The sequence below is a fragment of the Periplaneta americana genome, chromosome 5 (assembly GCF_040183065.1).
Source record: "Periplaneta americana isolate PAMFEO1 chromosome 5, P.americana_PAMFEO1_priV1, whole genome shotgun sequence".
NCBI classification, from domain to species: domain Eukaryota; kingdom Metazoa; phylum Arthropoda; class Insecta; order Blattodea; family Blattidae; genus Periplaneta; species Periplaneta americana.
Genome location: NC_091121.1, coordinates 41,515,268 through 41,532,534, shown reverse-complemented (window position 1 = coordinate 41,532,534; position 17,267 = coordinate 41,515,268). Strand labels below are relative to the sequence as shown.

The 17,267-nt window shown below is 35.2% G+C and overlaps 2 protein-coding genes across 3 annotated transcripts in view; one reads left to right on the top strand and one right to left on the bottom strand.

The window, feature by feature from the left end:
- LOC138699543 (dystrophin-like) overlaps window positions 1-7,319 on the bottom strand; it is a 32,451-nt gene extending 25,132 nt beyond the window's left edge. Inside the window, exons 1-2 of one of the 2 annotated variants that reach the window (XM_069825518.1) lie at window positions 7,190-7,319; window positions 3,824-3,888 (exon numbers count right to left, since the gene is read on the bottom strand). In XM_069825518.1, the coding sequence (XP_069681619.1) occupies window positions 3,824-3,861 (38 nt within the window). In that variant the 5' untranslated portion in view covers window positions 3,862-3,888; window positions 7,190-7,319. Of the gene's footprint in view, window positions 1-2,019; window positions 2,182-3,823; window positions 3,889-7,189 lie in introns of those variants that run through there. The other variant, XM_069825519.1, reaches the window with a different exon arrangement.
- Window positions 7,320-7,422: 103 nt separating this feature from the next.
- RpL12 (ribosomal protein L12) lies at window positions 7,423-13,872 on the top strand. Its single transcript, XM_069825520.1, has 6 exons — window positions 7,423-7,590; window positions 7,729-7,802; window positions 7,889-8,069; window positions 9,789-9,907; window positions 10,023-10,117; window positions 13,838-13,872. Exons 1-5 carry the CDS (start codon window positions 7,554-7,556, stop codon window positions 10,107-10,109), a joined length of 498 nt encoding a protein of 165 aa, XP_069681621.1. The 5' UTR covers window positions 7,423-7,553; the 3' UTR covers window positions 10,110-10,117; window positions 13,838-13,872.
- Window positions 13,873-17,267: the final 3,395 nt, after the last annotated feature.

Here is a 17,267-nt window from a genome sequence, read left to right as displayed (position 1 = left end):
TCTGCTGTAAAAAAATCTGAAAGTTAGAATTTATAAAACAGTTATATTACCGGTTGTTCTGTATGGCTGTGAAACTTGGACTCTCACTTTGAGAGAGGAACAGAGATTGAGGGTTTTTGAGAATAAGGTTCTTAGGAAAATATTTGGGGCTAAGAGGGATGAAGTTACAGGAGAATGGAGAAAGTAATACAATGCAGAGCTGCACGCATTGCATCCTTCACCTGACATAATTAGGAACATTAAATCCAGACGTTTGCGATGGGCAGGGCATGTAGCACGTATGGGCGAATCCAGAAATGCATATAGAGTGTTAGTTGGGAGGCCAGAGGGGAAAAGACCTTTGGGAAGGCCGAGACGTAGATGGGAGAATAATATTAAAATGGATTTGAGGGAGGTGGGATATGATGGTAGAGACTGGATTAATCTTGCTCAGGATAGGGACCAATGGCGGGCTTATGTGAGGGCGGCAGTGAACCTCCAGGTTCCTTAAAAGCCAGTAAGTAAGTAAGTATTGGAATTGTTCTCACAGTTTATTTAAATTAATGAATATTGAAAACAGATTAGAATGAAATTTATTCACTGCTGATGAAATAAAGAACATCGAAACAGACAGCAGCTATCTTGAGAGAAATTTCGAAGGGAGCCAGATCGAAATTGCATTTTGGAAGGATATTTTGTGTGATTGAGTTAAAGTATTTGAGTAAGTAAATCGCAATTTATCCATAAGCAGATTAAGGATTTATGGCATTAAAAATGAGAACTTAGGTTGGTTTACATATTACTTATCAAATAGAAAACATAAACTGGAAATGAAATATCAAATAGTTACAAAGTTATTCACTCAAAATTGAAATATTAAACATAGAGTTCCCTAGGGATCAATTTTAAGTCCATTATTGTTTCTAGTTTATATTTATGACTTAACCTCAACAATAAAGAATTTATCCCAGATGATACAAGTTGATTACCTCAAGTAAACAATATGATTGCTTTATAAATACCTACTTCTAATAGTGTTAAATTTAATTAATGGTTTAGTGAGAATAAATTAGCACTTAATGTTGATGAAACCAGTGTAATCAAATTTAGTACAAACAACAGTGCTCAAGTTTTCCTACAATATTAGATTATATGGAACTGATCTCAAAAAATCTATAAGAACAAAGTTTCTTGGTTTGAAATTGTATAATTAATTGAACTGGAAAATGCACATATAATATATTATTCCTAAATTGAGCTCTTGTCTGTTATAGCCCTGCATTAAGACCCTCATATTCTATAGGCCATATAAACACGTTTAAAATTGCATACTTTGCATAGTTCCTTTCTATAATGAAATATGGATTAATATTTTGGGACAACGCATTTGAAGCTAAACATATTTTGTTTTATGAAAGAAAGCCCCAAGAATAATGACAAGTTATTGTCGGACCATTGGATCTGTGCCCCTTCAGCGCTGTCGTCGTTCTTGGAAAAGTTAACGCCTGTACTCACTCCATTCCACCCACTTTCCTCCCACCACGTTAACAGCAGGCCACGAACCTTGCCGAATAGGGATATTGCCAAACTTCCATCAAACGATGTCATAAATAACTGGTCCTCCATGCTACAATATTATTTCTTTCAATCAAAATACATCTTGTATTTCTACATTTTTATACCTAAATCCCATGTCTCGAATCACTTTTCGTAGTTTTTCTCTCCAACCTTGGATATTATTACTTCTCTCGCAAGCTTCAGTAATTTCTTCAATGTTGAAACTTCTTTCTGAACGGTATACAATTCTTGTATCTTTCTTCTTAATATACATCAGTTCATATCATCTACAATAATTAAAAGTTCCCTTGTCAGTTTTTCTCTGGTGATTCTAGCTTTTCATCTCCTGCACAGACTCCCTCTCTCCTGATTTTCTTTATTAGGAGTTCTGACTTGTCTATATAAATTACATAAAATGTATTATTAGTATTAGTTAAGTAAGTAATTTTAATACATAATCAATTGAAATAAAATAAGCCTCACCTGTGATATCAGTTGCTCTTTTCGTTGCCTGATTTATAGGAAACAGATATTGACCTCTTTGTTTCTCTTCATCGCAAAATGCTATTATGTACTTGCTTAATAATATTTCTTTCACCACTCCGTGCTACAGTATTCATGTTGAGTTGACAACACTGGACTGCAAGTGCAAATATTGTAAACTGTCCCGTAAGAAGGCCAAAATTGTGAGTAGTGGGGGACAGAAAGGGAGAGAGATAGAAAAGAGAGAGATAGGAATGCAGGGAGAGAAATGAATTACCGAGGCTGAGAAGGAATTAGGGTTCAGTTCGCATATCTTATGGGGGCACAGATCCGATGGTCCAACTATAGCATAAAAGGACATCATGTAAAAAAATTTTCCAAAATGTATAGGACATTCTTTCCCTGATTACATTTTATGTTAAAACCAAGATACATTTAGCACTCAACATAACATTTAAAATTTTAAGACAAGACACAAATCAGAGCTCCATCTACTGTCTGTTAGTCTCAGCTGTTATAAGAAAAAAAGTTCACTATTTCATGTATTAGTCTTCAAGGCACTGCCTAAATATCTTAAAGCTTTGAAGGACCAAGAGAAAAAGTTCAGAATAGAATTAACAAAATTTCTCTACATTCATACCTTCTACTCAACCGAAGAACTGTCTAGCTTGTGAATTTAATTAATCTGCTTGTTATGTATGTATTTTTGTATGGCTTGTGACACATCCCAGAGGTACAAGGAACGACCACTCATATAAATTGAGGGAAAGAAGGGAGAGGACGGACACTGGAAAGTTTTCTTTTCTCAATCGTACTATCAGGGACTGGAATGCTTTACCTGCAGACTTACTAAAGGCTTTACCAACAAACAAAAATGTATTTAAAAATAGGCTTAAGGACTTTACTAATAGACGGTAATTATACACAGTATTTAAAGGGTGTAAATGATATGTTGTTACTGAAGTGTTGTATCAGTGAAGAATTATGTTGTGTCAGTGAAGTGTGTAGTGTAAGTGAAACGTGTTCCTGTCAGTGAAGCTTTATAGTTTATAGTGGCAGTGCAAAGTATTTGAACAGTGAAATGTTTTTTAAGTGTTAGTGAAATCAGGATAGAATCAGTGAAATATGTCGTAGTTCCAGTGCAGTGAGTGAGTTGACAGCGAAATGAGTGTAATGTTGAAAGGTACTTGTGTAGATATGAACATATCATACTCGTGGGTTTTAGTTCGATCTTAGGTTTAAGATACAAATTAGATTTATTTCAAATGTTATTTTAAATGATCGTTTCATTTAATTTAGGATATTCCCTGTTGTTGTTATTATTATTATTATTATTATTATTATTATTATTATTATTATAAATTATTGTTAGTATTAATTATTAGTATTATTATTAATTGTATTTTTAATTAAGTTTATTATTGTCATTATTGAGTGTAATTAGTTACCACTGCCACCGGGTATATACCCATTGCAGTGTGAATAAATACATACATATACAATGCTGATAGGCTATAAGATGTATGGAATACAATGAATTAAATGAAAAAAAAAAATGAAATACCGGTAATTCAAATAAGCTACTGCTTTCCCTACCATATACCTATTGTTCAAAAAGCATAATACTTCTGAAATTATCACAAAATATGATGAGATGCAACTTCTGCCTGAATATCAGATACCTGTAATACATTGTACATAAGAACCTAAAGGCTAGACTAAGAAATAAATGCAAGATCGTTTTCAGTGGTATAACATGTAACATTTTTGCCTCAAATTCCTCCAGAAATAATGCCGAACTCACTGGATGGTGAAAGATGATTCTGTTCTCCTTGTTTCCATTTTTCTTCTCTGAGAAGTCACATTTGTCTGAAAATGTTACATATGTTTTAAACATACATCGTAAATTTCAGTCCTTACTTCTATAAAATAAATAATTAAATAAATGCATGTAAGTCAGTTAAGGGAACTCTTATACAATACTTTAACAATCACAAGAAAGACAATATTCCGATGACACTGCACAATCTCATGCAATATATTACACATAAGAATACTTCAAGTCATTAAGTAAAGATTCTAGGATTATCCTCAAATGGCCCAGTCAATAGCTATAAAGGAAGTCACATCCAACAGTATCGGTGTTTAATACATTGAAGAACCAAATGGAAAGTAAGTTCCCATGTGAACAGTTATAGGCTAATACAGTCAGTACATTGAGTTAAGTATGATTATTTATTCTTTTCGTTTTATTACACTGAAGAGACCATTAAGTTCATCATACAGAGCACAAGACTTCTAAATGGGTATATTTGCATTTATGGAAACTCGAACTTTAATTTTATGTATGGTATTTATTTTGCAGGCATCTATACTAATAATAAATCTGTAGCCGAAATTTTTCTGGTAATTTTCGATTTTCCAAAAAATAATTGATCCTAACATATATAATTAACCACCCTGAAACCGAAAATCGCTTTTTTGAAATTTTTGTTTGTATGTCTGTCTGTCTGGATGTTTGTTAATTTTTCACGCGATAATGGCTGAACCGATTTATATGAAAATTGGAATATAAATTAAGTTCGTTGTAACTTAGAATTTAGGATATATGGCATTCAAAATATTTTATTTAAAAAGTGGGTTATAAGGGGGCTTGAATTAATTAAATCGAAATATCTCCCTCATTATTAATTTTCATGAAAAATATTACATAACAAAAGTTTCTTTAAAACTAATTTCCGATAAGTTTTACTCTATGCAAAATTTTGATAGGACTGATATTTAATGAGATAAATGAGTTTCAAAATTACAATAACAATGCCATCTAAGGTGGTGTAATGAAATAAAAAACAAATGACTTCGTCTATAAGGGGCCTTGGACAACAACAATCGAAAGCTATGAAACATAGCCTACAGAGAATGTTTCTGTGTTTGTATGAAGTAATATCGGAAGCTAAATTAACCGATTTGTATAATTAATTATTAATTCACCATTGGAAAGTGTAGCTTCTCTAGATGGACATAATGCTATAATGTTATTACAGTAACTTCTGAGTGAATCGAGGACAGGTAAGATTAAAATAGCTTCTTATGCACAGAAAACTTGATAGGCTATTCTGTAAATTCGTTTCCTGTATTTCCTAAAATAATTTTTATGACCAAATGAGTGGTCTCTGGATCAAAATGATCGCATTTTAATTTTTTTAATACAATTTAAATTAAATAACATAATAAACGATTTATCCTTCTATCAAACACGAATGTTCCCTGGATCAAATGTCCTATTTTAATTATGTAATTACTTTATATTTATTTCTAACGTGTGCAGCGGAGCACACAGGTACGGCTAGTGGCTTAATATAACTTCCTCCTCTACACTCAGAGGCAGCCAGAGTTGTCAGTTAATAATGAACAGACAGTTCTTGCACTGACTACAAAACTGTAACAGTATAGTAAAAGTGGTAGTGATTGTAGTAGTACCAGTGCTGATAATTATTGTAAGAGTAGCTGTAACACTAGTAGTAGACCTACCAGTAACAGTAATAAAAGTAACAGTAGCCTACTAGTTAGTAGTAGAGGTGTAGCTGCTGCTGCTGTAGTACTAGTAGTGACAGTGGTAACTGCAGCAGCAATATTGTGACAATGGAATTTTAGCTTTCATAGTAGCGGTACCTACTTCATTTTGAAAATTAGGGGCAAGGAGAATGTCATACAGTATCCAGAAATAACACTAATATGCTGATAAAGAAATTGTGAATACCTGTACCATTTACTCCCTGTCTCTGTTCGCGTAACGTCGTAGTTGGAAGTACTGGTATCGTAATATTTATTGTGATGACCAGGGGCTTGAAAAAAGCATTCCACTGTAAGGAGTGAAAAAAGTTCTGATTTTTTAATTACGCTTCTGTAGTTCGACTATTCTAACTAGTGAATTTTTCGTCTGGTAAGTTACCATAATTTTTTTTATTAAAGCCGTGGTGATGAGTGTGATGACATTCTCACATTCATGCATTACTTAGTAAAAATGATGACAAGTTTTAAAATTCTTCTACTGCCCACATCGGGAATCGAACCACGAACTTTTGGGTTGGGAAGCGCATATGCCACTACAATCTACATTAAAACACATGTAGCCTAATTATGTTTTTTCTTCCTACGTTGTATGTGTTCATTGTTTTTGGAAAATTGATTATATTTCAACTGCGTCTGCATTAAAAAAAAAGTGATTACATGCCGTAATTGGGAAGGTTTTGTGAAATTATAGCATCCGAAATGAAAATATCTAGGTGAATCTGGAGTCAATAACGTCTTTGTCTACCGCAAACCTGGAAATAAGTCATAAATTTACCTGAAAAGGAAAAATGTAGGCCTATGCTGCAGTAATAATTATAATGAAGTAGGTTACCCTAAATCAATTAAAATACATATAACTTATCGTCTACAACAAAATATAAAAAAGCTGTAGGATGCCTATTTATATTGCATCGCTTTAATTATTATACGGGTGTGGGGCTATGAAAGAAAACTCTGCGAAACTGCGATTCAGCTAACTTTCAATTTTTATGATAGCCTACAAGTCCGCCAATGTGGCTATGTGAATAGCATGTGCGCTTCCCAACCCAACAGTCCGTGGTTCGATCCCCTCTATTGACAATAGAATAATTTTATTAATATTTAGTCCACGAGACAAATCTGCTCTTTTTAGTATTTTTAAGACATAATTTGGTAGGTGCAATCCGTGTTCTAAAATTTTCCCGTAATGTCTTTCATTCCCATACTACGGAAGGAAACATGGCAAACCACCGCAATATCATCCCTGTCTACCCAAGGGAGGTCGTGTTTCGCATTCCCATGACCTCAACTAAGGGATATGCCTGCCTTCAGGCAATCACCCGCCAATAACTGCAGGCGTACCGAGACATGAAATTTAACATCATAATAAAAGCTGTACGATAAGTTTTTTATCTGGCGCTAAGCTACAGTCCCCTTTGTGCATCGTCAACGACCAATCGACATTTGGTACAGACATTTAAATTAACTTTGACCGTTAATTTATTGGTATTTGAAATGAATATTGATATACATTAATTATCATCTTGAACTGAAGATCCACATGCAACATGCAGTATGCTAAACAAAAAATTAGATCTTTTGTTACAAACTATATTACCTCGTACAACGTATATTTATATTGGCGCCTTATTATATATATACATATCCTATAACGTTGGCGGCCTGTAGATTATACGTCGCAATATTTTTGAACGTACATACATGACACCACAGATAGTAGCTCGTTGGATGACACAGAGGAATGGTTCATAATCCTCTCCTCCATGTTCATGACGTATTTCCTGTTCTCATGATCCTCCGTGGTAGCTTTTGTGCTCTTTGGAAATATCGATTTCCGTCTTTTTATAGCGTGAGTGATTACACGTGGAAGTGCTGTTGGTTAGATCTTAGAAAGCTATCAATATCCATCATTAATTTTGATTTGTGTTATATCTTAAGATATTGTAAAATAATAATATAATATGCCTCCCAAATTTGATCCAAGCGAAGTGAAAGTTGGTAAGAAATTACTTCCAATTAAATGTCATTTTAGTATTGGACATGTATATGTTCGTGCGCTTTCCTATTACTATTTTAGTGTTGCTGTATGCGAGAGTTGTTAAAGTTATGACAATATGTAACATCCCTTGTTTTCAGTGTTTCTGAGGTGTGTTGGTGGTGAAGTGGGAGCGACGTCGTCGTTGGCTCCAAAAATTGGACCCTTGGGTCTTGTAAGTAGAAACATTGTTATCGTTTTTCGGTATTTAAAAGTGTGCCTCTTGAATTCATCTTGTTGATTAATTTTGTTTGTCTTCAGTCTCCCAAGAAAGTAGGTGATGATATTGCAAAGGCGACATCGGACTGGAAGGGCTTGAAAATTACTGTTAAGCTGACTATTCAGAATAGGCAAGCAGCGATATCAGTTTGCCCATCGGCAGCATCCCTTATCATTAAAGCTCTCAAGGAACCTCCTCGAGATAGAAAGAAGCAGAAGAACAGTGAGTATTTTACTTAATTATAAGCTTTGGATAATTTCCATAGTATTTGCTGAATCTAAATACATGCAGTTTTAAAAATTGTGAAACATTTGTAAGCTCACAATATGTAAGGTTATTGGATGAAGAATATGCCCGTCACTATAAGAACTTGATAAAATACCTTGAAAATGCCTTTAATTTATAGTGTTGATTAGTAGAAATTTATGTGATCATTGATAAAGCTGTAAGCCCATCCAACACGCCCTAAATACGTACCTTATTTATATATGAAAATTGTGCATGAACGAAGAATACAGTCATATTTCGTTAATGTAACTGGGTTTGTGTCGCCAACATAGTAATAATATTACACACCTAACCAAACATAACCTAATCTGTCAATACTACACATCTGTAGTAACATTCCTTACATTTAGAGATAAAATTTCAGAACACGGATTCCTTCCGTTCCCTCTTACTTCAAAATTCCAACCGTGTGCACAAAAAATACATTATTGGCATGAAAAGTGCCTTTCCGTAAGCATGGTGATGCGGATTTAACAAACGCAGACAAATCTGCTATTTTTTAGTATTTTAAGATATAATTGTCAGTGAGGAATCCGTATACTGAAATTACCGTGACCTATTTTTCTATTTGCACATCACTTCGGCGAGTCACGCTGTACATGATGTGTATATGTGGAGTGTTATGTCTTGTTCTAGGGTGAGTGTAAGTGTAGTGTATGGTATGGAATGATTGGTGATGAAGGGAGAAGGGGGAATCCAGTGCCGGCACATAGCCTACTCTTGTCGAATACCGTGCGTTTTTTTTTTTAAAGCAAGACGTAAAGCGCTGCAGCAAGACCGTTCTTTTATTACATTCACCGTCGCTGCAGCAGCAGCCCTGTAGCAAGCATGCAACAAATTAAAACTTCGCTTTACGAGTTTCCTGCACGATCCATCATGGTGGAATGTGTGTTTTGGAGCGTTTATTATTGTCAAAATCGTCTAGTAATAATAATTCCATGTCATTATCATGGAAGTCGAAACTATTTAACATGTTCAGTTCTTTTAGGGTTAAATTTATTACAGAAGAAATAGAAGCCAATATTAATTGTCCACCATTTTGCAGTCAGTTCACCTACTTACGTTTTTTTTTTTTTTTCGACCCTCATTTTGCTGCAGCAAAGGCATGAAGCGCTTTACTGAAGTGCTTTAAAAAACGCACAGATAGCACCAAGGGGGCCGCTAGGCTTGACGTGCCCGTTTGATGGACGAATCACTATCAACAGTGACATACGCCTTCTCTTCATATGCACTGCTGAGAGATTTGGGATTTAACCCAGACATATTAATGCACAATCTAGTGATTAAAAGTTGTGCACTGCCATCTCTCCTAGTCCCGAAGTAGAAATTTTACAAGAAAATTTCTGACCCAGCCAGGGATCGAACCCGGGCCGGCTAGTCTGGAGGCAGACACACTAACTCGGCGGACGTTATTATTATTATTATTATTATTATATGTATATATGTGATTTTTTTCAACAAATAAGTTTACTCTTTACATAAATTTGTTCAAATATAGGCTATAACCAGTTTCAAACTATTGTTGAAGGCAGTTTCAACTTGTATCATAAACAGACCAAGTTACATGCAAGATTTTAAACTTGAACTTCTCTTATCAGGGCTGCTCACTTTATTTTGTAATTTGACTAAGCAATTTGTTGTTTATGTTTACAGTCAAACACAGTGGAAATCTTTCCTTTGATGATATCTTGAACATCGCCAAAACAATGAGAGACAGGTCTATGTCGAGAAAAATGGAGGGTACTGTGAAGGAAATTCTAGGAACATGTCAGGTATTCATTTAATTTAATGCTCTATGAATAAGTATATTCATAGTTTTGTATATGTTTACTGAACTTGCATTGTACTTATGTATATACAATTTTTAATCTTATTGTTCCATTCTAGTCTGTTGGATGTACAGTAGAGGGAAAGCACCCACATGATGTAATTGATCAGATCAACAACGGCGAGCTGGAAGTTCCAGAAGATTAATTTTTAACGTAAGTATGCTGTGGAGCTGCTAAGTTTCTGGAAACAACTTAATATGCATACGAAAATCTTGTTCACTTTTATAATTTTTCCACTACCATCTTGGATAGAACTGATCATACATTCTTACGAAAATGACTGTCTGTGAACACTGTGATTGCATCTCCATATTAACATGTCACAATTATAACATTAATTCTCATTGCATACAAGAACACTCCATATATCAACAAACAATGCAAGATTCGGGAGCACTTTCGAACAGGGGCAGTGGCATTTTCCCTAAGGTTAGAGCCCAGTTTAGGTGTGTTTATATTAATCGGAAAAAAGTCATATAAACATGCGTCCTATTCTCAATATTTTGTAGCTCCTAATTTTCGATTAATACACACACACCTAAACTGGGCTCTAACTTTAGAGGAAATGCCGCTGCCCCTGTTCGGAAGTGTACCCGTAAACAGTGACAGAAATTGATCGGTGACGCATCCATAGATAGATTACACAACCGCCTTGTTATATTATTATGACGCCCTATTGTAAATGGTCTGCTATGGACCCGGCCTACAAATGACAGCCTTTATTAGTTTTCCAACTGCTACAAATATATTTGCTTCTTGTGTTAGGAAAATGACAATTTTCTATTAAGACTTTGAAAATATATAACAGATTTGCTTTCATACATTGAAGTAATTAACATCTTGTAGGCGACATAGAGAGGTTCTTTGTTCTGCAGCCAATAGGAAGCATTTGTTTACATGTGGAGTTTTGGATGGAATGAAGAATAGAAATCTTTTTGCAGTATTCAGACCATTTTTTTATTACAACTCGTTCAGTTCGTCTGTTTAGCATTCTCTTCCCCATTGCTTTCTCATTTAAACTTGTCATGCAAAGGTGACTTTTCTGTACATGTATGAACAAATTGTGGCATTTGGCGTGTCATGTGTATTTCTCTGTGTAGTCTCTTATTGACTGTTGGAATGATTTTGATAGTTGTTCTCTTTATTCAGCTTATACATATTTCAGTTATTTTCCAGAATGTGTCGCTTATTTCTAGAGGAATTTGCATGTTGATAAGTGATGTACGAATTTATGATGTCATAAAGTTACGTTCCGCCATATTTGATTGCAATTTCTAAGTTTCTTAATTAAATATAGTATATCCCTGTTTAAAAAAACGTATTTAGTTACTAATACACTTTGAACTTGAAAGTATTAATAATTATTTATTAGTATATATATATTTATTTATTTATTTATACACTTTAATTTTGTATGCTGCATTCTTTTTTGCAGTTGTTACATTTTAAGCAATACAGAAAATATTTACTTCTTGAATGTACTTGCCATTGAACTTTTTTTAAATTTCCACTATATACACTATCTTTTGTTTCTTTATTAGGTAATAAACCTTTGCTGATAAACCACTTAATGTATGCATCTTTTGTTACTTTGCATAATTTGCGAGTGTTAAAATGGGTTGATGTTGAAACACTTAGAACTGTACTTCACATTACTAGTTTCGTTGTTGTGTATGATAGAACTACCTACTGGACATCTGATAAAGTAATATAAACCTATTATTTTTTTTTTACTTTAAAATGGAATCGCGATAATCAGCGACACATTCTGGGAAATTACCAATATTTCACATCACTGGAAGCCAGCCTCAGTAGCACAGTCGGTATAGCGCTGGCCTTCTGTGCCCGAGGTTGCGGGTTAGATCCCAGCGCAGGTCAATGGCATTTGAGTATGCTTAAATGCGACAGGCTCATGTCAGTAGATTTACTGGCATGTAAAAGAACTCCTACGGGACAAAATTCCGGCACACCGGCGATGCTGATATAACCTCTGCAGTTGCGAGCATTGTTAAATAAACTATAATTTTATTTAATCATATCATTGAAAAACTCCACTTTACTCAGCCCATTATGTCGAAATTTTGAATAGTAACGCTAGTTTTCTTAAAATTTGATGTAACAATATTTTCTTCCCAGTTTTTCCTTTTGAAGTGAGACATATCACGTAGGTCTGCACTGTTACAGTACGTTGTGTAAAATCAAATGTGTCCTTGTTTAACATAACTAATGGACCAATGCTTCTTCTATACTGTAAAGAGATTATACAGAAAGATTTCTGTTTGTAGTCTTTAAAGTTGTGGAGCCAAGGGAAACAATGTTTATGTACTGTATATTCATGGAGGAAGAATCAGACTCATTACTGGTGGAATCAAAACAACTCCAATAGATTCTATAAGATTCCTCACTAATATTAACAGCATCAAAATGACAATAGAAGAAAAAGCACTGATTCAATATGAAAAACTTATTAGATTACCAGGAAACAATTGGCATTCATACAGTCCTCTCTGTAGATTGAAAACTCAAAAAAGTTTCATATCCATTGTTCAAGAATTACAACAGAAAATCAATATCCCGAATTTAAAAGAAAACCTACAAATTAACCCAAACCCTTTAACTCTATTAAATATGGAATATAATCTAAATTTAACAGAAGAAATACTGAAATCAGAAGTAAACACTGAAATACTAAAACAATTGTCTTTAGAGACAATTAATATTAGATACCCTCCACAAAACTGGCTTTATTTATACACTGACGGATCCTTGATCTACAGAGAACAAGGTGCCGGTGCAGGTGTTACGTGCTGTCTCTTCTCACTTTATAGATCTCTTGGGTAAGGAACAATAAGTTTTGATGGAGAAATCATTGCAATAAATGAAAGTCTCGGGAATCTTCCATGCCACATCAGTAAATTTAAAAATGCAGTTATATTGGCGACAATTATGCTTATTGACATATCCATCCAGATGAAAATGGGCTTCATCACTGAAGATAATGTTGTTAAAATCATTGAAACGAGTTAACATTTCATCTGCAAAAGCAAGTCGATCAGCGTAATCAGTTATCTTCAGCGTCTGCACTAACTGGATTTTGTATGGATGTAAACCCAGGTCAATTTTCAATATGCGCCGCATACTGGATCGGTGCAAATTTAGTTTTGCAGCCCGTTTGCGTACTGATCAGTGTGGATCCACTGCCACAGATTGCCGAACACGCTCAATGTTATCTTCGCTCCTGCGGCAACCTACAGGTCATCTGTTGTGTTACCAGTTGTCTCGAATTTCCTTACCCATTGTTTAATCACATTTGCACTTGGACATTGTCTAATGTCGTGCAGGCGAAAATGTGCACGAAATAAACGTTGAGAGTTTTGTAGGAATTGTTGTTTTGGTAATACAACTGCACACAGAAAGCACGCTCTGCACCGTTGAAGCGAACCATCTCTACTAAATTTCCAAGTTCACTTCTCCTGCCAGGAAACAGTGTTGCAACGCCCTCTCTTATATTTTCCGCGTAATTTGAAAAACAAAAATGCATTCCTTTCTGAGCCACCCAGTAGAAAGACTTCTGCAAGTTGAATGCAGTGCAGTGTACAGCTGCATGTTTTTTTCACATGAGTGTTTCCAGACCTTGGTGCTCGACAGCAATTTGGTAGGGGTTGGCATCCCATCCACCCACTCTGGCCTCTTCTATTTCATATAAGTTTTTTTTTTTTTTTTTTTTTTTTTTTTTTTTTTTTTTTTTTTTTTTTTTAAGAGGCTTTGTGAAGTGGGCAACTTTTGGCCACTGGGGAGAAAACCTCAACAACAAATCAATAAATCTGCAATTTGATAATTTTGTATTCTAATTGTAAACTTTTTCTTTTTTAGGATTGGAGTGAAGAAATAAACACAATATAATAACAGTGGTTGTTTTTTTTTTATTTCCCAGTAATTCCTATTCCTGCCTTAAATTAATGATTCTTAACAATATTGCTGTTATAAATCCGAACATTGCTAATTCTACACATTGTGCTTGCATTAGGAAACAAAGATACGAGGGTCACTCCAAAAGTAATAGACATCATTTATTTAAAAATTACATTTTTTTCCTACAGCTTTATTAGTTTCATCCTTTAGGAACAAAATGTCACTTTTCCACACAATCCTCATCTCTTTCAACTGCCTTATGTCACCTTGGAACGAGGGCCTGTATACCTGCACAGTAAAAGTCTGGACCAACACGCCTGAGCTACTCTAGGAGAGTGCACGAGGGAGTTATCTTCAAACCTCGTTCTGCAAGGAGATTCGTTCTTATATGGTTTCAAGTCAGGACTGTAAGGTCAGTGTTTCAGTGTTCATCTAAGTTTTCTGATCTGGTCTGTTGTCTTGTGACTGACATGTGGCTGTGCATTGTGCAATATCAGAACAACCTGCTTCCCCTAATGTCGAACACAACTCAATTGAGCTTGAAGTTTCTTGAGAGTTGCCACACACGTGTCGGAATTAATGGTGGTTCTGAGTGGCATGATTTCCACAAACACAGTAGCCGTAACTTTTCTTGCCAAAGGTGCAATTTTTGAATTTCTTTTTCTTTGGTGAATTTGCATGATGCTACTCCATTGTCTCCCTCTTTGTCTCTGGTTCAAAATGGTGGAGCCATGTTTCATCTCTGTCACAATTCTCATACTGGTCAAAAAGTTTGTTGCACACTTTTGGGGGGGGGGGGGTTCTTTGTGGGCTTCTGTAAACATCCTCGAAACCCACCTAGTACAAACCTTTCTTTAATCCCAACTGTTTATATATTCTGCACACGCTTCTCTTGCTTCAACTTCGAGTGACAATTTTTTCACTTACGCGTTTATCAGTCACAACCATGTTAACATGCTGCACATTGTCAGGACTTCGTGTAGTGCAGGATCTGCTGCTTCGAGAAGTATGCTGAATATTGGAGTGCCTTCATCAGATAATCTGCTTGCCCACCAACTAACTACTGCGATCGACAGCTGCATCTCCATACACACTTTTCAACCTCTCGTGAATGTTTCCCAGTGTCTTTTTCTCACAGCACAGGAACGTGATGATAGCACATTGCTTTTGATAAATGTCGAGTACAGCAGCCATCTTGAAGAGATGCTATATGGCGCCACTCACAAGAACGTCTTAAATTAAATTTTAATACATGCGGGAAGGCTGTATCGTGACCTCCATAAATGGCGAAGTTGTATAATAAAAAGAAATGTGCATTACTTTTGGAGTGACCCTCGTATATCTGTGTTGAACAAAGTTCATTCTTATATGAAATTATTTGCAGTGATTCAGTTTTATTTGTATACCGACTCAGTTTTAATGGATTGGAAAAATCGTATACAGAAGGAAGGAATTTCAGTGAATACAGATTTGAAATTAGACTATTTTTGGTAGGTGGCATTGTCATGCTAGCGAAAAGTGAAAGAGCTTCAGAATTGTCTTGGAGGAAGAACTACGGGAAGACCTTGGAAAAGATGGACTCCTGCCTTAGACACAGGCTGATTAGCCTAATCTATGCAGTTGATTATGGTCTAATTTTATTTTTTGTAAGGTTTTCCTCAACTGGCGAACTGATGCATGAAAAGACTAATTGATGGATATTTTCGTTTCCTCCTACCAGCATTTCAATGGATTCTTATGCAGAAAATGCTTTCCTCTGTCCACATTTGATGTTGGAAACCAGTGTCTCTCCACACATCCTCATTCTCTACTAGATCTGAATATTCTTTTACTTTGTTTCGTAAAACAGTACGACTGAGAGTTCGCAACACATTTATGAAAGGGAGCAAAAAAGACTAGAACTGCACTAAATTGCATTCTTGGGGTACATTTCATAATTCTCGTGATAGATGGAACTTATTTTTGCAGCTTTATTTTGTTTAATTATGGTACATTTAAGTATATGACACCTGAAATATTTCCGAGTTTATCATTTGTTAAAAATAAGGCCCCTAACCACAAAATGCGCATGAAGTCCCTCTCCCAATAGTGTTCATGTCAAAGGTTTTCCATGATAATTACGGACAAGGGAGGCTGAAAGTCAACAGGTGCTAAATCTACAATATTTGTCTATTTTGGAATTCAGATAAACATGTTAAATTACTGAACTGGCTTTTTTTGTCTTGTACGGAGGAGGGACCTGACGGCTTGCACTGCAGCCTGAGGCTTATTGTGCTTACCATTCCTATTATTGAATGATTGAGTAGCTGAATGGCCACACTTGTGCAAGTACAGCACACTGCAATGTGAACTGAACCCGGGCTATGGTATGGATGATAAAATGTGAATGAATGATGACAAAATGAGTCCGAGGTCCAACGCCGAAAGTTACCCAGCAACTTTGCTTCAAGTGGTTGAGGGAAAACACCAACCAGGATTCGAACTCTAGTCCACTTGTTTCACAGACGTCCACAGGAGTGGATAACCAAAGGTGATACAGCAAAAATGCATGCAGGAGACAAAGTGAATTTCTTCAAATTACTACCTTATAATTTTTATAGAATAAATAGATGGATAGATAGATATTTTATTGATCGTTGGAGTACAATTATTCATGGCGTCGTCAGTGTACATTAATCTAACAATGATACAATAATATTACAGTCATCTTAATCTGTGGTAACATGTCATGCTTATTTAATAGAATACTAGTTACTTTGAATATAATGTATTTAATCACTAAGCAAATAACGTTCTGCTAATTCAGTCAGTAATGCATAACACACTAGAATAGTTACTTGTAAATAAGATGTTGACTTTATTTTAAGAGATACACAATTACTTTGTAATCACACACTAGCAGGCAATTGATTTTCTTTCTTCTGAGTCTTGCTGCGCCTCTTCCAGTAGGGTCTTCAGGCACATGAAACGAGAGAACTAAGTATAAGAGAAGATTTTGATGATGATCCCCAGAATATGATACCATATGATATGACTGAATGTACATAGCCAAAATAAAGTGACAATAGTAGCTCAATCGGTGATATTTTTGAAAGGACTCAGAATACATACAGTAGCATAGTCGAGATATTTTTTCAGTTAAGAACTGAATGTGGCTTTCCCATGTCAGGTCTATCAACCCAGGTACCTAGAAATTTCGTGTTTTTAACTTCTTTAATTATGGTGCCACTAAGTGTAATCTGTACAAGGTCTTGCAACCTTTGTTGATTGAAATTCATAAATACTGTTTTATTTGCATTTAATTTGAGCTGCTTATCTGTTAACCATTGCTCAAGGGTTTTGGAAGTTTCGTTAATTTTTTGTTGCAAGTCTCTATTCCTGTAGTCATGTA